Raw genomic sequence first — 27,986 nt, forward strand, 5'->3', positions numbered from 1 at the left:
GGCGGGCGGTGGCGGCGGCGGCTCCGCCCCGCAGGCGGAAGCGGAAGCGGAAAGCGGCGCGGCCCGCACGGGAGCGGGGCCCTCACGGGAGTGGGGCCGAGGGGGCTGAGCGGCCGCCGCCATGGCCAACCGTACGGTGAAGGACGCGCACAGCATCCACGGCACCAACCCGCAGTACCTGGTGGAGAAGATCATCCGCACGCGCATCTACGAGTCCAAATACTGGAAGGAGGAATGCTTCGGCCTCACGGGTATGGCGGGCGGGAGGCCGGGCCGGGCCGCGCCGGCACCGGGGGGAGCCCGCGCTGACGGCCCGGCCGGTCCGTCCCTCTCGCAGCCGAGCTGGTGGTGGACAAGGCCATGGAGCTGAAGTACGTGGGGGGCGTCTATGGAGGGAATATTAAACCCACGCCCTTCTTGTGCTTGACGCTGAAGATGCTGCAGATCCAGCCCGAGAAGGACATCATCGTGGAGTTCATAAAAAACGAAGACTTCAAGTAAGTTGTAGTGTGGTTTTTTTCTCCTTGTTGAGGTTGTTGTACCGAAGGGAAGTGCTCAAAGCAGCCAGGGCCTCAGTGCAGGGTTTAGCTCTCAGTGTGCCTTGATAAACCGGGCTTGCTCCAAACCAAGCTTTTCTTCTTGCTTTTAAGGCTGCTGTCCTTGTCACCTGGCCTGTTGGAAGGGCTCATCTTTGTGGCGTGTGCTCTCTGTGATAATAAAACTCTGCCTGAAGTGTTTGGAATGAGCTGCATTAAGGCATTCATGTTAATCTGCTTTTTCTTCAGTATTTTTTTTCATTTTTGTTGGTGATAATGTCCCCTTACACACATAATGTATGTAAAGTGTATCGTGGTTTTGGTAGTGTAGAGGAAGCAATGGAGCAAATATAAATGGTTGTGTATTCTGGCCATCTACTGATTTTCCTCAGAAACTTGTGGGAAAAAGATCTTTTTTGTCTGAACTGCTAAGGAAGCAGAGATCCATGGAAAGCTTTCCTTCCCAGGTATGTCCGAATGCTTGGAGCACTGTACATGAGACTGACAGGCACTGCCATCGACTGCTACAAGTACCTGGAGCCGCTGTACAACGACTATCGCAAAATTAAAAGTCAGAACAGGAATGGGGGTAAACACTCTTATGTCTATTTAGCAATATAAATCTTTAAAATTGTGGCATAACCTGTTGATATAAGTTGTCTGAAGTGTTTCACCTTTACTTTAGCCTCTAGTGTTCATTTTGTCTTTTAAATGCTACTTTTTACCTCCAGAATTTGAGCTGATGCACGTGGATGAATTTATTGATGAGCTACTCCATGAGGAGCGTGTCTGTGACATCATCCTGCCTCGACTGCAGGTTGGAAATGTAGATGGTTATGGAATTCCTGACTGCACCAAGTCCAGTAGCTGGATTGGCTGCTGGCTTGTTGTGTAAGCTGTGGTTGCCTTAGGTGTTTGTTCTTACTTGGGTTGTGTTGAATAAAAGTGCAATTCTTTCTAGAAACGCTATGTTCTGGAAGAAGCTGAGCAACTTGAGCCTCGTGTTAGTGCTCTGGAGGAAGACATGGATGATGTAGAATCTAGTGAGGAGGAGGAAGAAGAAGATGAAAAGGTTGGTGAACTGTTTGATGAACTGTATTGGAAACTAATAGTTGAAGCTGAATCCCTTTAGGACACTTCATAGTCTATGATAGATATTTGAGGGGAGCCTGCTGGCAACTCTTATCTCCCTTTATAGCGTATTTTTATATAAGTAGTTTGTGAGGACTTGGACCCTGAAGCAACTCTCAGGTTGCCATGTTTTCCTGTCTCTTGAATTCCACAAATCTGGGTCTGCTTTTTGTTCATCTTATTTAGACCAATTGATTTATATGCATATCTAATGGAGAGAACTAAAGGTGATGATGGAAGGTCCTGTGGCCATCAGTCAGTGCTGCTGGATTTCTTCAAAACCAACACTATGAGAGGTGGTTGTTTGATTTCCAGTTGGCAGTTTTGGGCAGCACCACTCACTCCTGCATAAGAATCACTTGGGGATGGGGAAGCTTGGCTGCCTGACTTTTGCAATTTATATTCATTGTTCAGAAATCTTTATTGATAGTATAAAACTGTCCGGTTTTCGGCTGTTTGGATGGCCTGGAAAGGCCCGGGGTGGCCTTGGGGCAGCCCGCGTTTCAAAGGAACAGAAGAGGCTTCAGTTCTTTTCTCGGTCTCGGTGTTTATTAATTGTTTATCTAAAAGATTTTCTCTCGGCCTGACAGAGCTCTGCTCAGCAGCCAGCCATGAGCACACTCCCTGCCCTCCGGACGGTCACCTATCTTTATACCCAAAGTTACGTGTACAATATTTATCATTTTTCCCCAATACCTTTCACCCTTATTGCCCAGTGCACTTTTAGTAATGACCAATCCCAAAGTGCCACCATCACCACAGAAGATGGAGGAGAAGAAGAAGAAGAAGAAGAAGAAGGACAGGACACGCCCCAATTCCTCCATCTTACTTCTCTAAACCCCCCTGTACAGAAATCCTAAACCCTGTGTCTCACTCTCTAACTAACTAATCCCTTCACCATTCACCCCGGTGAAACCCTCCTATCCTCATACAGGTGTCGTCTCCTGTGTAGGATCAAAGTCCAGCCACCAGACACTTCTGGCAACATTCCAGGACTCCCGAGCCCCCCAAGGGTGGTCTCGGTGACTCGGCACCTCAGTCCTGAGGTGCTGAGATCCCACATAAAACCTTGCTGAAACAGGACTTACAGACCCTCCTCCCCCTTGTTTACAGCTGGAACGGATCCCATCTCCTGACCACCGCAGAAGGGGCTACAGGGACCTGGACAAGCCGCGCAGGTCTCCGGTGGTGCGCTACCGGCGCAGCCGCAGCCGCTCCCCCAGGAGGTGAGGGGGCTCTTCCTTCTGCAGCGTTGTTACCTTTGTGCTGCACACAGCTGGAGCACAGCAGTGGAGGTGGCAGTTCAGCCAGAACTCTGACACCTCCCAGTTCCTTTAGCACTTTGTGAAGTGAGGAATTGCAGTGCACAGCCACTGTCAACCCCTCTGCCTGTTCCTCCAGTCATTCTCTAAATCTTGAACTTTCTGGCCGACTTAGCTGTATTTGACAATACAATGATGATGTTAAGGAGAATCAGGTGCTTTGTTTTCATGTAAGCCAGAGGCCACAGAGAAAATCCTATTAATCGCTCTTACTAAAACAGAAAAAGTTCATCACCAGACTCTGGCTCACTGCATGGTCCAGTCCTAAGCACTCATGGGAAGTAAAATCCCTGGTGGTGTTGCTGAAGATGTGGGAAATGAAACAGCTGCTCTGCTGATGATTTTCAGTGATTTTTTGCTTTTCTCTCCCAATTCCAGGCGCAGCCGCTCTCCAAAGAGAAGAAGGTACTCTTTAATTCTATTATTTAGGTGAGCAATGTGCATTTGTGGCACAGCTCTCTCAGAATCTGCCTTTCCCTCAGCCCATCACCGCGCCGGGAGCGGCATCGCAGCAAGAGCCCGAGACGGCACCGGAGCAGATCCCGGGAGAGGCGCCACAGATCCAGATCTAAATCTCCAGGTACTTCTGCCCCTTCAGAATCACTCTGGCAAGTCTTTATCAGCAGCACATCCACTGCAGGAAAAATCTGTGTCACCGTATCAAGATGGTAGCACAGGTGTTGATAAAACTGCTGCTCACATGAAAGCAGAGCTGGGGAACTCCTTTAATGGCTGCAAAATTGTCTTGAGTAAGTTTTCAGATCCGTGCCAGGAGGTTAATGTGAGCACCTGGTTAAAGCTAGGGTTGTTCTGGCAATGTCTGGCACACTTGGTCCCTAGAAGCAGATGGCATTAGCAAAACAACAAAGAATTCCAGTGGCAATGGAAATAACTATTGCCTTTTTATCCCACAGGGCATCACCGTAGTCACAGACACAGAAGTCATTCCAAATCACCTGAAAGGTAAAGGCTTAGCTTATTTCTGAAGTGCACTTTGGGAATTAAAGATAGGTTCTACAGTATTGGCTTTTTGTTTTTTTCTGTTTCAGATCTAAGAAAAGTCACAAAAAGAGTCGGCGAGGAAATGAATAAGAAACAAAACGCAGCCCGCTGTTCAAGGACCTTGAGCTGCAGTCTAATGCTGTCCTGTTTGCCCCACAGGACAGCTGACTCTCTACTGGCTGCTTTAGCAGTCCCTTTCTTTAATCATCTTTCTCATTTTGTTGTCTTGAATTTTTTTATTAAAGGTAAGCTAAGGACACTTTTTATGTAGTTAGTTACTCATCCTTGTGATAGAATTTGAAGGTTGTTTTTTTAATTGTTTTTCTTGAAGCCTGTAAAAACTTAAAGAAGAGCAATAAAAAAAGAAAGGTTTGTCTTTAAAGGCTCCTGGCTGTTTCCTTCATAGTAATTTGTTGAGATGTCCCCTGGTTGAAGCTGGAATCATTCTCTAATCAGGGCCTTGTTTTGTCACACTGTCCCTGCAGTCAGGTGCCAAAGGAAGTCTGTATTCAGTCACAAACACTGCAGGGATCCCAGTTCTGGCCTCTCAGAGCTCCAGTGCAGGAGAGGAAGCAAGGCTGTCACAACCCAGTGTGTTCACTAGAAGCTCACTTTTGACAGTGCTCTCCAACCTGTGGTCATCATTGGGTGCTTTGTAAAAATCTTCCTTCAGTGTAATCTGCTGCTTCTGGTGCTGCCATCACAGAGTTCAGAAGGTTAAAGCAGTACAAAGCACTCATTAATTCTTCTGGAGTAAGTTCAGTATATTTAAAGACAGTACACCACTACTTTGAGCACAGTTTGTGGCCTCCCTGTGACTGGGAACAGAATCTGACACCATGATGATGTTCAGCTCTACCTTCTCTGAGTCAAGTTAGTTCTTTTAATTTAGAATAATTAAACTCTTACTGAGGATATAATTCTCCTTCTACTACATTTAAAATCAGTTGTGTTAAGCCCTTGTGTACCTTGTCTTTATTCCTGGCCCTTCAGGTTTATCCCTGAACTCTGCATTTAGGGCTTCAGGATTCTCATACTGCCCTGGGAGTGCTGACAGCACAAATAAGTGTGCCTAGGGAATTTATGGAAAGCCCTCTTTAAAACTGCTTCCCAGTACAGCCTAATTTTTCCACGGTATTAGCAGATGATTTTGCAAAGCTGATAAACAGAAAAGCAGGTGTGCTCCTCCTTCAAGGATAACACAGGGGCTGTCAACAGCACATGCAACAACACCAGCATGGAAAAAAGCAGGTCTGGTGCTTGTATCACTTATTAAAACTGCTCATCTTTCCAAGATCTCCACATTAAAGCCATTTCTATTATTCCTGTTAAAGCAAGCATGCATACAAATAGAAAAGAGGAAAAAATCTTATGTCCTTTTTTTGCTGTTTTATTTTTCTTTTTAAAAAGTTTTTTTGGCACTACATAGTTCTGTAAAGAATAGAAGTGACAAATTTTTAAACACATGAAATCCCCTTCTAATTTTATTTTTTTTTAGAACAATATATATAAAGTCTGAAGCAACCAAAGTATGAATACAGCTAATAGAAAATAAAGAACTTAATTTTAAAAATTCTCTCTCTTTACAGTTTATCAAGATAAAACAAAACACAATTCCCCTTAAAAATAGGGTAATAAAATAGATGAAATTTGTATCACTCAGTTTTGTGATACTAGTAAAAACTATAGTTCATATCTATGTACAAATGATACAGTTTAAAAACAGTCTTAAATAATCTTGTATCTAAACATGTTGCATTAAGATTTTAAATCAGAACCTGAATTTCTTCCTCCCCTCCCCCCACCCACCCACAATCCCATCCAATTTCACTTTTTCTGTTGAATGTAATTCAGATTCAAGTGTGGGTGTCCTTGAGACAGAAGTGAGAACCGCTGGTTATTCTGCATCAGTGGACCAGCTAAAAGAAAATGGATTACAATTACTTCAGCAAATCACATATTTAACAGTGCTTGGCTATATTCAGTGTACTAATCTAACTTCGAAATAAAGCCATTTACTAGACTGACAAAAATGCTATCTGTACACCTAACCCATTTAATGGGACAGGGTAGAATTACTTTAATCCTATCTCCAAAATTCCCTAACAATCACAAACACATTATTTTGTTGCATTACTTCAGTTATTTAACAAAAACAATTTCAGGATTTTAAGTAAATTCAGTTTTCACTTGGAAACCCTGTTGGAGCCAATAGATTAGATTTTGAAAAAGGATTTGGTGGCCATATCTCTCATTTTACACCAGGTGACCCCCAGCAGCATGGAAGCTGCACATCCTCCAAGTCAAATTTGAGCACTGTTTCTCTGGTAGTGGAGGTCTTTTTCCTACAGCCTTTCCCCATCCTGCCAGATGCTGAACACCTTCACATTTCATAAACATCAGAGCTGAAATCAAGTCAGTCTTTTCCACTTCCCTGGTGAACTGAGCCTGACCTAACTCTGCAGTCAGTGCTGCTCTGACTGTGGATGGGCGGGACTGAACCTCCAGAAACCCCTTCCAACCTCAATTATTCTATGGTCTTGCACTTGCAAGTTTTTATCTATGTAAGTCACTCCACAAAGCAAGGTACAAAAGCCAAATAAAATGAATTACAACAAAAATTTCTTCATATTCTGAACACGCTCATGGGCCAATCATCTTAACCTCTACTGAAGCAGAGGCAGCTCCAGCTGAGCCAGCAGCAGCAAAGAGAAAGAGGCTGGAAGTGCAACAGGCTGCACACAGGCTCAGATTTCAGAATTCTATTTTAACCCTTCCCTCCCACAAAGATTTTCACTCATCCACAGAGGAAGCTGAAGTGCTGATTTGACTCTGGGATTCATTAATGTTTCCAGGGATTTCCATGATTGCTTGGCTCTTAAAGCCTTTGAGACAGTACAGAGACATGGAGCACGAGCTGTTGATGCACAGAGTGGTTCTGGTACCTTGAGGGTAGAAAGGTTTGTTCGGTGGGTAGCTGGCATTTCCCTGCTGCATGTAGTTCTGAGGCATATTGTAAGGCCACGCTCCTCGGAGGAGAGGAAAATGGGTGGGGGTCCCATGGTCCCAAGGGACAGAAGGAGGGTTCATTTTACCAAACTGTCCTTGGAAACCCTGATCTAGTTTTCAATTGAAAGGGAAAAGCACATTGCAAGTTGAAATAATTAAACAGTAAGTCACAAATACAATTTACATCTTAAATAACAGTTTGCAGGGGACTTAATGTGATCAGTCTGATGTGCTACTTTTTTTTTTAATTTAATATACATCAGTAAATATTATCACTTTAATAACTTCATTATTCACTATAATAGAATTATTGGGAAGAGAGAGGATGAATCAACATTAAAATCAAGAGCTATGATTTCACTATTTTTATGACTTTTTCATGGTGAAAAATACAAGATCTGAACAATGTTCAGAACTACTGTCTGATCCCACACAAATATCCACTATCACTGACAGAGCTGTGAGAGGAAAACTATTATCCTACTGCAAGAAATAACTCAGATTTACACTGGAATTCCACTAATACTTACATGCTTAAGAAACTTGCTATCTAGATCATGGGACTGACTTAAAAAATTATTTTTAGAGAGAAAAATATAAACTTTGGAAATAAATATACAAATTGTAAAGCTATTCCATTTACAATTCTGATATCACTGCAACATTAGGGATGAGAAATCAAGCATCCAAGGAGGCAGGATCCACAATTTGAGGTACAGCTTTTGAGTATGCATGAAAAAGAGCTGTCTTGATACTTCTAATGATCCTACTTCTAATCAGCTGTCTACTGAAAAGAAAATTTAAGTTGCTCCTTTCAAGTCAAAGTTATGTGAGCCAGGACAAAGTTTCCTCAAACTTACTGTTGTCAAATTGTCCTGAGGAGGTCTGAAACCATGCTTCAAACAGCCAGGAGACAGCTCATCTCTAATGTGCATTCACCTTAATGGCATCTAAGCCAAAAAGGAAAACTGATTCCATTTCAAAGAAGAAAATTACTATGATTGGGAACTAGGAAAAGGGGTGTCATGAGGTTGGAAATTGATGGAAGATGAGGGATGGAAAAAAATACTGTGACTGATAGCACACAGAGAAGGAATTAGAATTTATGGAGCTTGTCTGAAAGAAGGCAGCTACCTTAGTAAGGACATGGGGATTGGAGGGAGCTGCTTAAAGGAAAGGCAAAGCTGGAGAAGGGGAGAGATGAGAAGATCCAAAATGGAGAGGTAGGGACAGAGCACACTGGAGACACAGAAAACACACGGGTAGAAGTTCCTGTACCCTTTAAAATATATTCCCCACAAAGCTTTAAACAGAAAATCATGTATCTCCAGCCCCTTATGTTTGACGCCCATTGGTGAATTATTCCTCATCCAAAACAGTAGATTCAGCTAAAAATCTACTGTTACTGACAATCACATTATTAGTGCAGAGAAAGGCTGGGCAGGGGATTAAGAATTCCCATCTTAGGATGAACAACTGCACCAGTACATTATATTATGCATTTATTTTTTTAAACAGGAGGACTTACACACTCAGAATAAATCAGAAGACCACCACCATGATTAATGATGTAAAAGTTAACAGTTAAAATTTAGAGGCTGCCACAGTTCATGTGGCAGAGAAAACAGAAAGGCCTTTAATCATTATATACTGCTTTTTCTCAGCCTCAAACATAACAATGTTTGCTGTGAGGCAAGAGGCTGTTGCCCACTTGTCACATGAAAATGCAATGTCAGGAATCAACATCAAGATTATGGAAGTTAAGCGAGGCAGGACAAGCCACAGGAAAAAACAGAATAGGTAAGATCATTATTATATTGTACTAAAGGTGAGGAGACAATATTCAACTTGCACAACTGAAATTCTGCCAGTATCTAAGTTCATGATTGCAACCTCAGCATTTATCTAATATATTATTCAACAATGTGTTGATCTTAGAGGTCTTTTCCAACTTTAATGTTTCCATGATTGTCTAAGGAATCCATTATTTGCCAGCACATTCACAGAAATGTGAGTGATTCAAACAATGATGAGGAGGTTTCTCAGTTGAATGCAGGATTTCTCATTGTTGCACAGCCATTAATGGCAGACAGGACCAATGCCTAAAAGTTAGGGTGATCAATTCTCATTTTTTTTCCTATGAAAATGTTAAGACAGGTGAAAGTCATGATTTGGTTTCTTAAGCATCGTATTTTTATCAAACAATCTCAAAGAGTTATCTGTTCCTGTAACATTTAACACTTGTACACAAAGTGTGAGAGGTTTGATACAACAGAGAAGAGTTACCTGAATTCCCCACAGTGCCATTGTTCACCAGTGAGTTTGGAGTCACAGGATTGTGCCAGTGTCCCTCATGAGAAGTGCTGGGGATTCCCATGGGCCTGGCAGCAGGCTGTGCAAAGATGATACTGGGATCATTCAAGCTTACACTGCTCTGGTTATTTGTGGTGCTGCTGCTGCCAGATCTCATAGAAAATGGAACATTTGTAGAATGAGGAGGGTTACCCGGTGCAGAGTGAATAACAGGCCCATGAATAGGCCAAGAAGTGTTGGGAAGCTGAATTTGGTGGTGATGGTGCATCTGAAGTAGTCCCAGGTTATGCAAGGTGGAATACTGACCTGGGGGAGATTGGGGAAAGTTAAACAAAGGCAGCTGGACCTGATGGGCTGGCTGTGCACCCTGCTGTGGCTGAGGAACGTGCTTAGACTGGGATATTGATTGTGGCTGAGTCTGGTTAATGGAGGCTGGCTGAGAGGAATTCTGTGGGAATTGCTGAGGTTGTGGAGAGTAAGATGACTGATGCGAATCAGACTGGAGGAAAAAAAAAAGTTATGTATTTCTGATTAGTTCACTGGCTATTTAATGGTGTTTTCTTTAATAAGCACCCACTGTATTAGACCATTTATGAACCAGCAAAGCAGTCCCCAGCAACACCCCAAGCACTGCACCCAAGTTCCTGTTGGCTTCAGTAAGTGCAGTTCAACTGACACTGACTTTCACCAACAGAGAATTTGGTCTGTTAATGTGGCACATCTCACCATCAGAAACACCATTCTGAGTGAATATTAGTCCCAAGCTCTTCATTAGACTCCTCACACACTTGTTCCTGATCTTTAATCAGCATCTTTCCTCCCCTACTTATGTACAGCCCAGTATCTCATTAACTAATTGCCTTACTTCTAAATAGAGTGGTTCTTATTACTGCACAGTTTTTTAAGTAATTCCAAAGTAAGCTCCTAACATTTCTTTCATTTTTAAAAATCTGTTAAACAAGAAATGCAAATTCCAAAAACCCAGTTTTAACCTTCATATCCTGGTGTTAGGCCATGGCTAAAGGCACAGTAATAGCAATTATTACAGCCTTTGCAGAGCTCTTCCAAAGCTTTCCCTTTCACCAGCAACAAACACAGGCATGAGGCTATTTTATCTGTTTGGAATTGCAACTGAACAAGAAGCACTTCAAGAAATTGAGTGGTTGGGAAAAGAGTCACTCAGTTTATGTGCCAACACAATGCCAGTATCTGGATTCCCCAGTCTGGTTTTAAGCACTGAGACAAGATGCTGATGGAATAGGTGTCTCCAGAGACATTCAAATGAGACAGGTACCTAAAGCAGAGAGGAGAACCCAAATCTCAGATCTCATTTTCCCCCTGAGACTGACTCCTCTCTCCACAGACTGCAGCAGCCAGCCAAGCTCCAAGGGCCTCAGCTGCTGTTGAACACCTGGAGTTAAAGGTCTCTGCAGTCACTATCCCTGACTGCTCACTGTCCATTTCAACTGGCAGTCACTTGTCTCCAATAACAGAGGTGTCTGCAGGACTGCCCATGCCCATGCTGTGGCTCTGTGCCTGAGCAAAAGCTGGAGCCCAGAGGCTGGGATTGCTCCCTGCTGCTATTCCAACTGTGCCTGTATGAGCACCTCCTATACCTTTCTATCAAACCAGGAAGAGAAGGTAAAATCTGGGATTTGAAAGATGATCACTGGTTTAACAGTTTAAATGTTATAAAAATAAAGCACATGTATTCAAACATTCCTGCAAATATTAACCCACCACAAGCATGCAGTGAATGTGCCAGCAGCAGGACAGCAGGCATAATACACTCCAGCCTCTTGATCTGCTTCCCACTCTCTCCCTCTTACTCCATCAATATTCCCCCTTCTCATTCTTCTCCACCAATTCCTGGACAGAATATATTCACCAAGAAATCCTGGCCAAATGACAACCATGCACCACACACAGAGTCCATGACATCCAGGTGACACAAGAATGAGCATGTGATGTGTCTGCCTCTGAGTGCACCCACACATCCAGCTTCAATTCCTCAGGCAGAAATATAAGGCTCCTAAAAAATATACTCCTGTGCCATGTTCAGCCCTTCACTTGGATTAGGCTGCAGTCCCTCTTTAGCAGCACACTGTAAGTCATAAAATCTCCATTACTGGAGCCAGCATTCCAATAAATGCTTGCTGATCAGTTAGCAAAGTAGCAAACTGAACAAAGAGCATTAGTGATCAGCAGCCTTGATTACTATATTTACTTACTTGCCAGCCTCATTAGCAGGCACATACTTCTCAGACTAACAGCTTAAAATAAATTAATTTCTGCTGTACTGTCTGCTCCAAAAATATTAAATGCCAGCAGTTGTATTTGCACAAATACCCTCTGCTCCCCATCTCCACTCAGAAGATTAAACATATTTTATGTAGCTCTATGGAGACTTGAAAAAATTCTAGCACAAAACTGTCCAACATTTCCCTATTGTTCTGCTTGTGCTTCTAGTGTGCTCTGGCAGACTTTTCATTGAGTATGACTCAATGTGTCTGTACATGACAGTCCCTTAAGACAGATGTCTCAAACCACAAAAAGTCACAGTTGTCACTAACCTAAGTCTCCAGCATGTTAACAATGAGCTATGCTTTATCTCCCTTAGTAACTCCAGAACATTGCCAGAATAATGAGAATTTGAAAGGCATCCTAGCTTAATCTGCCCTTTCAAAATCACAAGGTTATCTCATCTCAAACTTCACTATGAGATTTCCATACTGAAAAACCATAAATGCTCCCCAAGACACAGTGCATCATAAATCAAAGTTTCATTAACTGGCACAGTGCAACGTTGTCATTACCAAGTTGACAAAAACCCTGCAACCTGTTCCCAGCATGGCAGCTTTGCTGCAGCTCTGCTCCCTGCAGTTCCCCCAGCACTTACACATTCTGATGACTGCCTGGTGCGCAGGGGTCGCTCCACCTGCTGCTGGCCCACAGCCACCAGCTGGGAATTCACCATGCTCCGCACCAGCTGCGTGCCTGGTCGGGGAACACAAGTGTTAATAAACCCACAGGCTGACAGAATAATGAGCACAACTGGGAGTCAGCAATACCTGAACTCTCATGTGACACAGAGGAGGTAAAGCACTTTCACCTCTCCTTTAAGTGGAAACTTTCCCCTCTACTGGCAGCAGACACTTTAATAGGTATGGGAGCTAAACACAAAGTCTATTTTTGAGTAAAATAAAGTCTAGCAGGAACAAGGCTCACATTACCACCAGGCTGGAGCTCTGGTTTATATAGGTTTCCATATTACTGCTGTAAGCAGTGCATTTTAAATAGCAATAGTGACAGCAGAAACTTCCGGGCAAAGAAAGTAAACTAAAAAAATGACTAAAGGATAACAGAACACAGAAGCATGGTTCTTCTGAAGTTCACTTATGAATGCTTCCTCTACTTTTTCAGAGGCATCCAAGGGCCTAATTTGAAAGAGTTTAAGTACTATCAGTAATTTGAAAGTTGGATTTAGCCTAATTCACCTGTATGCTTTTTTTGAAATGCTACTGAAGGAACACCGATTTTTGCTGAAAGTACATTTACTTACCTCTCACAGATGATGGAGGGTTAGCTAACATTTGAGAAACATTTGGAAGAGGAAATGCATTCAATTATTATTATTATTACTATTGTTACTATTATTACTATTACTACTTTGAAATGCTCCACTTGTGAGTGGAAGACAAATAATGCAATGCAATACTCTGAAGTACACTGTATTTTACTGCTGAGTACATTTTTACCACCCATGCAAAGACTGTACTTCAGGAGATATTACTCCCTTGCAGAAAAGTAACACAGACTACAAGCTGTATTTTCAGTGACTGAAACATTACTTGCAGGATTAGTTTTTGAAGATAATTATCAAGTCTGTACAGAAACTTAAAGAAAAGGGATCTCAGAGCTTTCAAATTATCCTAAGACATAAACTAACTTACCTGGCACACTATTATTTCTCTGACGGGTTTGTTTGAATTCAGGACAATCTCTCCTAACATGACCCACATCCCCACAGATGAAACACCTTTTCTCTCTTGTTTCTCTGTCATCTTCTTTCACCTCTTTTTCATCATCTTTCTCATTCTCCTTTTTCTTCAACCTGAACAATAATTTTTATTAGCAACATCACAAAACCACACACAAACACACAATCTCTGTAGAGCTGTTGTGCTGGGAATGGTTACATAACCAACAGCTGTACCAGAATACAAATATCTCAGGAATTCCAAAAACACTTTCAGATTCTGGGCTGGTTAACAGCCTGTGTACACTTAATGAAGTTAGAAGCTCCCCAGGCTTGTCCAAAAGCTGTCTGACTGTGTTAGGGCAGAACTAAGCCTGCAGTTAAGGTTGCAGTTCCCACTGAGGTTGCAGCAATCCCACTGCAGTCAGAATATACCCAAAACAAGTGAGCTGCACCTCCTTCATCCAATCTCCCCCTCACTGACAGGGCACATTTCTCTGTCACTGAGCCCAGATAGGATGTGCAAGCAAGCACTGAGGCTCTTTCAAACACTCAGTTCTAAACCAGCAGGAGAACTAGTGATCAGGAATCAAGACAAGAAGGTCTTTTTCCACAAGGCATCTGCAGGATTGTTAAATAATAATAAAATTATTATGTGAGCTGTATATACAGTCTGAGAGAGATTCTGTGTGACTGTGCTGTAGCAGCAGTTTGTGTGAAGAGCAGATCACAACTTTTCCTAAAGCAAATATGGGGAAAGAGGTGATGGAATTCCATGTGCTTGTAGTACACAGAGCATCTGAAAGAAACAGTCCACCTGTGACCACAGGGTTCCAGTGCACTTTCATGTATCTTGAACTCTGCTGACTGAACAAAAGGCTGTAAATAAGGATTTTGTAGCAGGAAAAGACCAAGAAGCCTTTGAAGAATTATGGAGCACACAACTGAACATAAGGAGCAAATAAAAGAGCCCAGATTAATTTGCATTCTAAGGGCTTCAACAGGTTTTAGAAGGAGTCAAGACAACCTAAGGCTGAGTGGGGCATTAAATAGCCAAAGCTGTAAAAAGTGAGGAGTGCACATTTTCTGTCAATTCCTACTAAACTCTCTTGGAAACGCTGACCTGCATGTACCAAGACCTCCTTTTGCAGGAGTCCTGCACCCAAAATTCCTAAGTGAAATCAATGTACAAGTACAGGATCACCAAGTGATATGGTGATTCTGTAACATCATGGCACTAATATGATGTTACAGAAATGCACCTCACCTATGTACAATTTACTAATCCTAGAGTTTAATAAATGAACTTTGACCTGCCTTGCAGATGGACAATATCAGATTTATGGAACCATTCAAATTCAACTGTCCTCTGAAGATGATCACTACAGGAAATCCTTTTTAACACATGATAAATTTTGCAGCCAGGTAATATGTTCTCCATCTGAATGTTTACACTACAAAAAAGATATTTTAGTGATCCAAGTTTTAAGTAAAGCTTAACTACATATTAACACACCACAGAGCGATGATTTTACTCTGTGTACCTCCATAAACACTTCAGATTTAAAGAGGTGATCAGAAACTGTTTTAAAAAAAGAAAAAATAAGATGGGAAGTTGAGAATCAGATAGGAAGCTTTGATTTTCTCTGCAATTTAGCAATTTTTCATTTCCATTAAATCTTCAAATATGCAAATCCCTCATGATTTAATCTCAAAGATTTCACAATAGCTTTGGGTATTACTTACCTCCTCCTCTTTGGACAGTCTTTCATGTAGTGACCAATTTTTCCACAGACACGACAACATCTGTCATTGGGTGCCAATTCCCCATCTGTCAATACTTTTGAGTCAAAAAAGTATTCCTATCAAAACACATCAGACAGATAAAATCCATAAACCATTCACTTACAATATAAACCATTCATTTACAAGACTGAAGAATGAAAGTCAAACTGTCAGCTTTCTTTTCTTATTGCTCCCTGAGTGTTACTGCTTCTGAGGTTATATCTTCCCCTAGACAATGGCAGCTTTCTCAGAGATATGGAGCAGTTTGGGCTGAAAAGGGCTATTTGGTCTTAGGGACAGAGGCTGAATTTGCAGAACAGCTTAGCCAGGCTCCAGCCTGCTGCCCACCTTTCACCTCCCCAAAGGCTTTTCAGAGCACCATTTTTCAGCATATGATCTATTTTGGTACCTGAGTCACTGCCTGTGTGCTTTCCAAAGCAGCCAATGTCCCTTCCCAGATGACAGGATTGATCCCTTTGGACAGAACTCAGCTCAGGTGGGAAACAGATGGAGCATCTGCACACTGACCTGCATCACTCCCCTCCCTGGGATTTGCTCAGGACAGCTGCAGTTCTGATGTGTGTCAGCACAAAGGCCCAGCTTACAGCCTCTGAGCAACAAATATTGTCAAAGTACTGAAACTGAGGTACAAACTCAGAAAAAACCCACAGATAAAGGAAGCAAATGGAAAAGAGAAGATAGGGAAGGATGAAGGGAATGAAAAGCTTTCAAAAGATTTTGAAGATCCTTTAGAAACTCAAGTTCTGTTAAAAGCCACTGGGAGAACAGTCCTGCAAATTGTTTTAGAAAATGCCTTTCTAAGTTGATCTTTAAAATACTAATTACAGTATTTTATTTGTTCATATTAAAAAAAAATAGTTGTCTCTACACATCAATGACTGGACTAATTATCTTTAGAATCTTTAAAATACTAATTACAGTAAAATACTTTAAAATACTAATTACAGTAAAATACTTTAAAATACTAATTACAGTATTTTATTTGTTCATATTAAAAAAAATAGTTGTCTCTACACATCAATGACTGGACCCTCTAGCACAGAGCAGTACTTTCACCAAAATGACATTGCATGAACACATTCCTAACCCTGACTCACGACACAAATTTTAGAGGTCAACTTGTCAAAAAAAAAAAAATCAATCATCATCCTTTTCCTTGTTTAAGCAGCAATCCTTACTATCTCCACCAAGTGGAAAACTAAAGAGAATGGAACTCTTGGATCTGTTTTCTTTATCTACAAGAAGAGCCACTAAGGTTCCTAGAGGCGTTTCTGGGTTTTACAGCCAAATTTGCAGTTTTCTGCAATACTTTAACATCATACAGTGGGAGGTTTTATAAAAAACAAAACATAAATTAAGCTTACTTTCCCCAAACCAGCCAGTAATAGCCATTGCCCATCCAACTACTTTCTTTTATATTCCAGGAGCCAAATGCTAAGCTATAAATTTCATGCAGACAAGGTATAATTACACATATTGTGCATACCAAATGGATAAACATATACAAGAGATTTGCATCAATTCAATGGACAAAGAAAATGAAAAAACATACTAAAAATCCAGAGAACTTACAGCTTCTCTTCCAACAGCTGGGTAGAATGGGGTACCAAATAACTTTCTCCCATTGATAAATGCCTTCATTATGAAATTGGTCACTATTGGAGAAAGACAAAGTTATTGGATAAAAACAGAAAAGGCACAACTCACTGAATATTCATTATTAGCAGACATTAATAGCTTACTTTTCCTAGACACTCCAGCACCCAGATTATGATTCAAGTCAAAAGGATCTGCAAAAAGAAGGGAGAAAAAAAATCAGAGCTGGAACAGCATCTGGGGCTGCTGCAACAGAATTTTTCATTTTAATGCAGAGAATTCCATTTTAAATGCATTCACAGAGCAGATGATAGCAAAGCAATGCTGAAAGTTTTAAAATTGTTAGGTTAATCAACCATAATAACAGTAAGAAGAACAATTCACTGACACGTAGTAGAAGTTATCAATTTTGTGAGCTGCAGGACTTGCAAGCAATGCTTCTTTTTGAAACAGTGACTGTGGTTTCCTCACATAAAGATCCTCTCAAGCAACAGAGTTTCCTACTCCTGATGAATGGAGACTCAATTCAGCAGGAGTACCTTCAATGGCAATACACTTGGAGGTCCACTGCTTCTCAAAGGTGGTCAACAGCTTCTTCTGCCGGATGCTGATCACGTATTCCTTGAAGTCAAACTCCTCCGTGTAGAACCTCAGCAGCCCCAGCCAGAGCTCCCCAAGAGACTCAGTGTTCTTCCCCAGGGAAGGGAGACGCTTCTTCTGCATGCAGGGCAAGAAATTTATTCAGCTACAGAATTTATTCAGCTACAGCTGTTCAGAAATTTACTGCAGCACTGCTTCTCCTCAAACATCTCTCTAATTACAAGTTCGTTTACTACGAATGGTATTAAACCAAATGGTTTCTTTTGGTTAAAGTAAGGTTAAATCATTACAGTTAAGACTAAACCTGGATTATTTTTAAAAGTAACAAGTATTTTTCCTGATTTATGTTATTTAGAAATTATTTAAAATAAACCAAGCAAAAGTAGAAATTCCTTTTAGCAAAACAGGACTCAGTTGGGAAGCTGCAATATTATGGATATGGAAATTTAATTAAACAATAAAATTATTACTTTTCCTGAAAAGCAAGGTTTAAATTTTAGTTAGTCTTCTGGATTTAAAATATTACCAATTCTTCCATGTCATCAAAGAAAAAGGCATTCCATCCATCCACCATTCTTTGTGGAATCTGTTTGCCATCAAATATCTGCCAGAATAGAGAATGACAGTTACTGCTCTAATTCAAAGTTGCTGTAAAATACTTGCAGTTCTTTTGGTAAAAAAATCATATAAAAATATAAATACTTTAATTTTAACAACTACTTCTTATACAGACAGAATTTCCCATTGGTAAAAAGTCTGAAAGACTTTTTGCATTGTTGCTGTACCTCTCAAAATATTTGGATGTTTCATTTTTACTTGTTCCTTGCAACTAAGAAAACATGACTGAATTATCTTGTCAAGATTCCAACATCTCTCTAGTCCACAGATTCTCTAAGGAGACTTTATGGGACTTCTATTACATTTTGACTTTAGCACAGCCAAGAGGAAATTCCACTGTTATTTAAATGCACTCTCGGGGTAGCAGTAAAATAAAAACCCCCAACCACTACTAAAGTATCAGATACTAAAGATCAGCAAGAAAGTCTCAACTGCAATGCTTAAGCCAATTTCCCTCTTGCACAAAGAAACCAAAAGAGGCAGAAAGGGATAATTTTCAGAGGTACTTGGGAGTTCCAGAGTGTATCCAGGAAGAGGCAGAATAGCTGAATAATTATATTCTCCCCACCCATACCACGGGGGTGCAGAACATTGTTTTCCTAGTAAAATCTCCTGGTACCTATGAAATATTTCTTTAAATTATCTTATTTTACCCTCATCAAATAATAAAATAAACTTCTTCTCTTACAGATAAAGTGTTGAGCAATAAATAATGCTTCTGACAATAACTGGTTGAAGAACTGGACTCACATTTCAAGAGCATCTGGTGCAGTCTCGTAATTACAATTCCCTTCTCTCCATACCACCTGCCAATTTTTTTCTATCCTGTTCAGCATATAAATATCACCATAAGACCAAAATCCCAAAGTAAATGTAATAGCAGAACTTAGGCACAACAGACTCCCAGGTCTGATCTAATTTTCTTGGTCAGTTTTACCTACTAAAACCAAGAGGGAGTTAAGAACCTGCTGATTAGAAGGGCCCCATATTTCATTTATCCCCTCTGATCCTAAAATCCCAGACTTCTCATATTTGGCTTGAAGAAAAAGTGCATCTATTTTCATAACCTCATTTTCTGAACCTACCTCCTGAAGAACTGGAATAACTGGTGGATTTCTCTGCTGCAGAAAGTACAAAACCATAAGAATATAGGCATACGAAGACAGACTACCACGGGATGCATCACCAATATCGCAGCGCTGAAAAAATACATTTTAAACAAAATGCTGAATATACATTTCACTGTTCAAGACTAACAACTGTGTCAGAGAGCAAACAGAAACCCCATAAGTAACAGCAAATTCATTCACCTCATAATTAAAAATTGTTTTATGAAGCCTGAAAAATAAATACACCCAAGAGTCAACTGCCATCTGGCAAATCCATAGCATAATTTGTCTAACATAAAAACAGAAAAGCTTTTCATAGCCAAAATACTTTAAAAAAAAATTTATAATGTGCCAAACTGAAAAAAAACCCCAAATCTAGACTCCCAAAACATAAATCCCAGGTTTCAATACCATGAAATTTAATTTTCCTTAGAAACAGCTCTTGCAGCATGAGTTATGATTCCTTATTACTTTGGTTCCCCATCCCTTTAAAAAAATAGTTCATTAACAGCAAATATTTCCAGGTTGCACTGGCAGTGCAGGCCACATGTGGCATTTTGCTAGCAAACACACACATACCTAATTAAAGCACGGTGCAGCCTGCACAACACAGCACAAAACAAACACCCCTGACCAAGCCAGGGAGTTGGAGCCAGATGAGCTCAAGGTCCCTTCCAACCCAAGCCTTTCTGTGACTTTGATCAGTGAATCACCTCACTATGCTTCAGTATCTCATTACAGTACAACCTTTCCACAGCACCTGCTTCTAAGCTATCCTGTGTTTCCTATGTGTGTCATATCAAACAAGGCATTTTTAACCTCCTAGGGCTGGAAAAACCAGGGATTCGTAAATTACTTTCACATTAGCAGCAGCAGTGACAGCTGTTCCTGGGTTTTCTGCCAATGCAAACAGAGCAGGAGGCATTTTGCTTAAAAACAGAGTATTTGTATAGCTACAAAGACACTTCCATACATTTACATTCAGGAGTGTATATCCCACAACTTGCATATTTCTTCTTTGCAGTAGTATGTTTAGAACATGCACAATAGAATGCAATGCTACCAAAAAATGTAAGATTCATTATTATCAATACAAGGCATTTTTAATTTGGACACAGAAGAGATGTGGCAATATTGTGCACTACTGTGACCACATCAAGAAAAAAATCATTGCTAGTCTCAGTGACAGTATAATGAACGTGTCCATTCCATTCTGGCACAAAGTTATTTTATTCATCTTGATGTATTTTATTACATGAACATCTGGTAGCATGATTCACCATCTCTATAAGCCATTTTTTATTTGCCCCAGTTCCACTAAGCTTTCTTTGGATATGCTGTATTTAATACTGCAACTTGAATAAAAAGCAATGCCACGTTTCAATTACCAAAGGCTGTATAATACAAAATTTTGACAGAATATCATAACAAAAGATGCAGGAGATCTGAAATTTCCAAACTCCTCAAGTCAAGTAAGTATATGTCCTAGGCACATTGAGACTCAGGCATTCATTCATCACCCCATACCTACCTATTCCTGACTTTTATACTAATTCAAACAAGGCAAGTGTGCCAGAAGAAAGCAGCAGTAATCTCTGGGCTGGCCACAGATATGAAATCTTGGGAAACTCATGCACATCCACATGCCCCTACATCTTACAGTTACCAATTTTTCCAGTTTTGCTTGGGGTTTGGGTGGGATTTTTGTTTGTTATAATTGAAGCTGGTTTGAAATGGAAGAAAAAAAGGGAAGTTTTCCTCTCATCAGCTTTCTCTTACACAGAAATCTTCCAACAGATAGCAGAAGGTACCAGGATTTGATTTTGACACACACAGTCTGATGGAGCACAGTAAGCTTAGGAAAGTGCACTTCATATCAACAGCATTCTACTGTCTCCATTCCAGTTGGTATTGGCAAAAAGCAAACTCAGTGGCTGCAGCAGAAAACAGTGTATTGTACAAATAATACCTTCTTTTTATATTACCTTTGCAAAAACTTTCATTGTGTAGCCCAGATATTGCACCCTAGGATCAATAGCTGCGTAGGTAGCCAGCATCCTTGTGTTATGCTGTGCCTGGAAAAATGGAAAAAAAAAATTAAACTGCTGTCAGGGTGAGCCAATTATGTAAGAAATTGTGCAATTTCACAGTGTCAGGTGAAAGCTGGAGTGAGCTGTATTATTCCTGATGGCACACAGGCCATCATGGTGGATATGAACAAGATTTCCTGTGCTGTACCCTGCTCTGCCATCAGGTCACACACAGCTACCTGGGTCAGGCTGAGGGTGTGGGCCACTGAATGTAAATAATGTAGAAGAAAAACACAAACACTCAAAAGCATTTCCATTCTGGTTTCAAAATTATTCCCTCAAATGGTTATTTGGTATGATAGAAAGAATGAAAAGCTTTCTTTGAACACAAAAGGACACAAGCAGATGCTCACCAGTGTATTGTACAAACTGATATCTCCTTCCAAGCCACTCCGCCTGTGCTCAAACTTTACTATAGGCACTTTGGCTGTAGTTATAGGCAAGATGTTCCTCAAACCTGGGGAAGCAACACTTTAGTACATAAAACATTTCCATTAACAACATTTATAGAAAATCTAACTTCAAAACAAATAATAATTTAAAGCACCTACCTGGATGCTTCTTAAGAACTTTTGCCAAACCTTCTATTATTTCTTTACAGTTTAATTTCTAGGAAAAACAAAGATCACAGCTTCAGATGTTAAAACATGGATCCTATTCCAACAAACACATTTACAATCACATATATTTCATAGATGAAAAGTCTATGTACCAATCATTTTTGAAATGTCAAAAAAGGAGCAAGCATTAAGCCAGCACATGAATTTACACAAACTCACATGCTCTTGGTGGACATTTATATCACACTGTGTGTCCATAAGGCATTAAAAGTAAAATAGGCTGGATCTTGCTTCAGCTGTGCAGAGTGCAACAAGCAAATCCTACCTTTCCTGTGTACAGAAATCTTAACTGAATTAAAAAACCTTACAGAATCTTTGAATGTAAAATAGCAGATTTTATCCATTTCAAAACTCTTACCTCTGCATTTTCATGACCTTCCAATGTCATGCAGATATCTAGATCACTGTCCCGAAACCCAAATCCATTTTTTGAGGAGCCAAATAAGCAAAGCCTAGCTTTGTCTGATCAAAAGAATAGACAAGAAAAAGTTAATTCTTTTACAGTTGAATGGTAAGTGCTTAGTATAAAATATTGTTTAACTGCAATGTGCAGGTGCCCATAAAAATGAGCTTAAAGAGAGAACTTACACTGTCACTTCAAAGACTTCAGCTTTGATAAAGGAGGAAGCACAACACTTCAGAAGTTATTTACAGAAAGCAAGGCAGGATAAAGACTTATTTTATACATTTTTTTATGACTGAAGTACAGTTTCCATAATCATTAAATGGCATCTCTAAATGGGGTGCAATGTTTTGTGGTATGCAACTGCATTTTCCTGCTTTTAATAAATCAAAATAATGTGCAAACCCAGTCACCAGTACAGCTTTATCCCACAGATAAGACAGAGCTACTCCTATGGTAGCCAAAGTAATATTTCTGAAATTCCATTCAGAGTTTATCTAGGTTGCATATTTCTCCTATGACTGGGTAAATTTGGTCAATGAGTTTTTGTAATTATAACATATTCTTCAAGAAGACACAAGCAGCAAGATTACAATACTTTATGGAACATTCTTTCCCAATTGCTTTGTTTACATTTTTGTTTGAAACATGATATTACTAAGTATTTTCATTCTTGGATGGCAAAACTATGTTAAAACAAATTCTTTCCTAACTGCAAAGAAAGCATTAATTTCAGTTGAACAGATCAATGTAAAGAAAATAGATCTAACACTTACTCACAGCTTTTTTTCCTAAACTTTAACAGAACTGGAAACCTTAAGTCTTTCAAGGCTTTGTAACAGGTCTCAATCCTCAGCTGCTGCCAGGAAGTGGAGGCACAGCCAATGGACAGAATTCCCAATTCCTTGATCACAGGTCAGCTACAGCAGAACAGCCTTCCATGGACTGGAATTCAGGAGACCTGGCTTTGGTACCTGGCTCTAGCACTGTTTTACACCTCCTATAAAAAAATCCCTTAGCATCTCTGTGCCTTCCATCCCTGTAGTAAGACATTTTTGCTGTTTTTATGTAAGGGATGTGAAGATAAACTCATTAGGATTTCTAAGATACTCAAGCAGTGGTGACTAGGCAACAAAAGTCCTTGGCCCACAACCAAAGCTAACACTAAACCCAACCAAACTTTCTTCTTGGCCTGACTGGAGCAGTCCTGTGCTTGCATTATTGCACTATTGCTCTGGCAGCTCTTCCTCCACTCTAGGGACATTTCCATGGAATAGCAAGAAGGGATGTTCAATGTTGAAGTCTGCAAGACAGCTTTACAAATGGAAGGAAAAGAGATGTCCCTGCTTCAAGCAAGGAAAATAAAATGAGATAAACCACATCTTTATGCTCTGGACAACATGAGTGAAGAAAGCACTCTCAAGAATCACTACCTAAGGTTACATACCATTATACTCTTTTCGAATAAATCTCTCCAAACTTGCCAGGATTTGTTCTCTGTTTTGTTGCTCAGATAAAGGAGGGGATAATTCATCTAAGTAAAAACAAATTAAAACACAGTCAGACGTGACATTCAGCACCTCAAGAATTGTTTTCAGCTAATTAAAAGATTGGATGGGGGTTTTTTTTGTTGTTGTTGTGCTTGCTTTGCTTAAATCTGTGGCTTTCTTTTTATTTCAAAACATCCAGTTTTTCAACCACAAAGTGTCCAGGTGGGCACCTGGCATCCAGCCAAGGTTAACCCACAACAGCACCCTCAAAAGATGCCACAGAATTCAATAAGCACAAAAATTAGTTTTGCCCAGAGCCTGATTCCTGGGAACACCAGTAGCTTTTTACACACTTGGTGAAAAATCCCATATAACATCAGTTTCTCAAATCTGTTATAAGTTATCACAGCCATGGATTATCTGAAAATTAAAATGCTGATCCATTTGTAGCCTAGGGCACCTGGAAGAGCTTCTTCCTACTGAATTGTGAATAATTGTATATAGGTAATTTAACCCAAGAGTTTTTAATTCTTCCAGGTTACAGATCATAGTATAAAGTGGAGCACAAACACTTTTTGAACTTACCAAAACATCTTTTACACACTATGTCAAGTATTTCCCGAAATCTGTCTGTCATTGGTGGTAGTGGTTTCAGATCAATTTTCTTGAAATCCTCTGGGCAATCATTTTTGGAATGTCCATCCCGTTTGCAGATGCTGCATACTATAGTTGGTGGCTTTTTGGGGAGAAAAAAAAGGAAAATTCTATTTGTGCACTGAAGACAGTTCAGCAGACCTAACATTTCCAAGCAACCAAGAACATTTGACATATGAACAATAACAGAGCCTCTACAAAGAGCAGAACACCTCTCAACAAGCTGCATTTACTTCTCACAGTGCCTAGAAGCACCTGGAAATTCTACAAGAAAGTAGGAGAGGAAAGGCACAAATAACCCACAAATAACCAGAAAGAAATCCAGATTTTTTTGTGTGGACATCAAAAAGCTTAAGATGAAGGAAACAGACTATTTAATGCAAATGTCACACAGTGTGATGTTTCCTGAATAACAGGTACTCAACAAAGGCCAGAGCTCCCACCCATACCCCAGACTGAAACAATCACTGTGGGAATCCCACCATCCTTCCACTCTTACATTTAATGACTTCAAACTAATGATCCATGACCAGCACTGCTTACCTTTCCTGAAGTAAAAATAAACTTATCAAACACATAATGCATTTCTTCTGTTGAGAGTCTGCCTTCCTCTTTGAGATCCTGGGTTTCCAGCACTGCTTTGCAGCTGGCCGAGGTAGCTGGGGTGCCAGTGCACTTTGGAGACGACTCCAGTACCAAACTCTGCCTGCTTTCAGCATCAGAAAACTCATTACTGGAATTTGTGTCATCAGGCTGATGTGCACTGCAGTTACAGTGGTGGCTGAGCTCCTCCTCAGTTAGACACACTGAAATTTCTAAATCATCTCTCTCTTTAGGTGATTTTTCCTTTAATTCACAGCATTCATTGGAAATAAGGGGTAAAGCTTCTTCTTTGTCTTCATCATAGCTAGAGTCCAATGTTGAAAGTAGCAAAGGGTCCATGTTCTGGGAAGTACATCTTTTGGCTACAGCTTCTACCACTGTATTACATTCAACTTCATTCTCTGCTATGTCACATCCACTTTCTGTAACTTCTTTATCTACAACATTTTCCCCTTGTGGAAGGCAACAGTTTGCTACAGGCTCTTCAGATCTTGTGGATTTCTTATTATTCATTTTCCCTTTTTCTTTTTTCTTGGTATCTGGCTTGGATTTAATCCCATCTTTACTTTGTGGGCATGCAAAATATTTATATGCTGTCCTAAATCGCTCCAGGATGTACTCAAATACCATCTGGCTATTTAGACTTCGTGCAACATTCCTCTTTAGTGCAAAAGGATCTGGGAAGAAAAAGAACAATTTAATTAGTAATCTTTAACTTCCACATTTCACAAAGCAGCTGAAATCCCTAAGTTTTTACAGGGCAGTTAAGGAGGTTCTTATACTAAAATCCAGAATTGTATGTGGATATACTTAGAGAATGAAGACCCACAAGTTTTTTCAAAATTCTTCCATACAAAACATATCCAAGTGCAGCCATGAATGACTGACTATCATAAACAATTCTAAACAGTGCTACTCAAAAAGAAAACCATGGGTATATTGCAACATTACATTATGGCCAATTTCTAAACTAGAAATTATAATAAACAAAGGCAAAATAAATAGATGCCAGCCAGAACCTATTTCCTCCACTGAAGAAGGATTTTCATTTCCCTTAAGAAATTCATTTGTCTAAGAGTAACATTGAGAATGTAAGGATTGTATGAACCAATCTCACCAGGATCCATTCTTAGGCCTTCCTAACGATTTCTAGATCAAACATGCTTTCCAAGCAAAAAGAGCTCCTGCATAGTTGCTATAAGTTTGCCTGGAAGATAGTACCAAACTGAGATTCTGTTACTTCATAACATCAGCTACAAACTCAACATTGGAAAAAAGAAAAAAGGCAAAAATGAGAAGTAAAAAAACATAAAGCAAACAACACAATTAGCCCAATAACAGCAGGTGTCAGAACCAGAATGCAATCTGGTTTTTTTGAAATTATTTCTCATTTCTTCCTCAATGATTTGTCCTGACACCTTACATCCCACATGTTGAATAAACACTTCCTTACTTTTTCTACACTCTAGCTAAAAGTAATTGAAGAAAAGAATTGGGAGAGGAAATTAAAAGTCACAGGAGTGATCTCAACATCCACTACTCAACCTGTGCCTCGAGAATTCATTGCTTATCTGTTCTACTTTCCTTCTTACTCTTCTTGTACCTTATTGACTCATCCTTCAATGTACCTCTGCACCTCATTCTCTGTCTGTATGATTCTCTTTGTCCTCTCCATCGCCTCAAGTGTTACAGATAAGCCACTTCAGCAACATCTCTAGAAAGTGTTCAAAAGTCATTATTCATGCTTTTATAAAAATATCACCTTACACGGTTTCTTAGTCTTCCTCAAATACCCAATTTCTCTATTCTTAAGGTCAATTCAGAATGCCACATATTGATCTGTAACTCAATGACTTTCCCTGCTCTTTAGACAGAGAAAACTTGTGTTTAAAGAGACTAAACAGCTGACAAAATATATATTTAAAAGACTTATTGTCCAGATCCTTGTAACACATTTGCAAGTTAAGCAAATAAAGATGCTAAGGCAGGATGACTACAGAAGTGGGAAGGGACCAGCCTACCTTCAATGGCTATTCGCCTCTTGGGCCAGTTTTTATTCTCTCTGGTTAAGAGCTCTTGTACCCGTATGCTGATGACATATTCCTCCAAAGCAAACTCCAGTGTGTAAAACTTCAAAAGTTCCAACCACAGTTGCCCCAGTGAAACTTGGTGAGGGGTTTTGAATGCTAAGAGAGACTGAAAAACATGGACACAAGTGCTCAACTGCAATAAGAAATTAATATTCCCTTTTTTTTTTTTGTCCTGATCCATCCAACATCAATGTTTAAAAATTATAGGGATAAGAGATAGCAAATGGTTTTCAATTAGATAAAGTCAGGACTTACAATTCCATGTTTCTCTTTCGCATTGCTTTGGTTGTCCACTTCTGAGCTCGTTGCCTTCTTGCCACCACCTTTTTGTTGTTCAACTTTAGCTTTGCTTTCTGCTCCAACAGAGTTTTTTGCTGCACCATTTGTGGGTGGTTTGTACTCCCACCTTACAAATTCTTCATCTTCCACCCCTTTCAGCTGGTGGTCATCTGGCCTCTTTGAATCAAAGCCTTCAATCTAATAACAATTAAAGTGACTCTGAAACAAGACTGTCTATAACACATACAACCAACAGTTTTCAGCAAATGTAACACTGACTACTGTGGTATATTCATACCCCTGACAGGATTAACAGATGTCAGAGACAGAAATTCAGAGAAATAAAGAGGAAAATAATTGCCTTTTCTCCAAAACACAGATGACACAACTATACAGCCTGCTACAAGTGCCTTTTTAAAAAGTCTTCAGAATCATCAAGCATCATCTGCATGAGCATGAAGTACCAATGCATTTCATTTATCATTTTCTTTGGCAATCAAATTCTGCATTTTTATGAGGTTGCAGAACACAGAAATAATGCCAACAATTTAATAATGAAGTACCAAATCACTTACCCAATTGCCCAAATAGGACGGTAAAATACGCGGTTTTCTTTGTTGAAGAAAAAATATCACCATTAAGGCAAAGGAATAGGAGGGAATTCCACCTTCAGCCTGACAGTCAATGTGACAGAGCTGTAAGAGAAAAATAATTTCTTTTCTGATGTAACACCAGA

At 40.0% G+C, this 27,986-nt stretch overlaps 2 protein-coding genes across 5 annotated transcripts in view; one reads left to right on the forward strand and one right to left on the reverse strand.

Annotated features, from left to right (window-relative positions):
• Nucleotides 1–34: 34 nt before the first annotated feature.
• PRPF38A (pre-mRNA processing factor 38A) lies at nt 35–4,376 on the forward strand. The gene is made up of 10 exons (XM_064719597.1): nt 35–251; nt 338–497; nt 1,004–1,125; nt 1,268–1,353; nt 1,498–1,608; nt 2,781–2,893; nt 3,368–3,394; nt 3,472–3,569; nt 3,904–3,952; nt 4,039–4,376. Exons 1-10 carry the CDS (start codon nt 122–124, stop codon nt 4,079–4,081), a joined length of 939 nt encoding a protein of 312 aa, XP_064575667.1. The 5' UTR covers nt 35–121; the 3' UTR covers nt 4,082–4,376.
• A 996-nt stretch (nt 4,377–5,372) lies between these two features.
• TUT4 (terminal uridylyl transferase 4) overlaps nt 5,373–27,986 on the reverse strand; it is a 49,727-nt gene continuing 27,113 nt past the window's right edge. For 2 of the 4 annotated variants that reach the window (XM_064719291.1, XM_064719292.1), the window contains exons 10-29: nt 27,826–27,945; nt 27,227–27,448; nt 26,903–27,077; nt 24,822–25,558; nt 24,210–24,360; nt 23,582–23,668; nt 22,090–22,193; nt 21,663–21,720; nt 21,465–21,568; nt 21,007–21,096; nt 18,998–19,111; nt 17,821–17,898; nt 17,234–17,411; nt 16,841–16,888; nt 16,671–16,753; nt 15,039–15,154; nt 13,267–13,427; nt 12,213–12,310; nt 9,287–9,812; nt 5,819–7,110 (exon numbers count right to left, since the gene is read on the reverse strand). In XM_064719291.1, coding sequence (XP_064575361.1) covers nt 6,785–7,110; nt 9,287–9,812; nt 12,213–12,310; nt 13,267–13,427; nt 15,039–15,154; nt 16,671–16,753; nt 16,841–16,888; nt 17,234–17,411; nt 17,821–17,898; nt 18,998–19,111; nt 21,007–21,096; nt 21,465–21,568; nt 21,663–21,720; nt 22,090–22,193; nt 23,582–23,668; nt 24,210–24,360; nt 24,822–25,558; nt 26,903–27,077; nt 27,227–27,448; nt 27,826–27,945 — 3,576 coding nt within the window. In that variant the 3' untranslated portion in view covers nt 5,819–6,784. Of the gene's footprint in view, nt 7,111–9,286; nt 9,813–12,212; nt 12,311–13,266; nt 13,428–15,038; nt 15,155–16,670; nt 16,754–16,840; nt 16,889–17,233; nt 17,412–17,820; nt 17,899–18,997; nt 19,112–21,006; nt 21,097–21,464; nt 21,569–21,662; nt 21,721–22,089; nt 22,194–23,581; nt 23,669–24,209; nt 24,361–24,821; nt 25,559–26,902; nt 27,078–27,226; nt 27,449–27,825; nt 27,946–27,986 lie in introns of all 4 variants that reach the window. The other 2 variants (XM_064719293.1, XM_064719294.1) reach the window with 2 other exon arrangements.

This window comes from Zonotrichia leucophrys, chromosome 8, assembly GCF_028769735.1.
Source record: "Zonotrichia leucophrys gambelii isolate GWCS_2022_RI chromosome 8, RI_Zleu_2.0, whole genome shotgun sequence".
In the NCBI taxonomy this organism is placed as follows: Eukaryota; Metazoa; Chordata; class Aves; order Passeriformes; family Passerellidae; genus Zonotrichia; species Zonotrichia leucophrys.

Excerpts from the sequence above, each read along its gene's own strand:
- PRPF38A (XM_064719597.1), top strand. The coding sequence starts at position 122 with ATGGCCAACCGTACGGTGAAGGACGCGCACAGCATCCACGGCACCAAC. Across the intron at positions 2,894-3,367 it reads CGCAGCCGCTCCCCCAGGAG|GCGCAGCCGCTCTCCAAAGA; the intron begins GTGAGGGGGCTC and ends TCCCAATTCCAG. Across the intron at positions 3,953-4,038 it reads CATTCCAAATCACCTGAAAG|ATCTAAGAAAAGTCACAAAA; the intron begins GTAAAGGCTTAG and ends TTTCTGTTTCAG.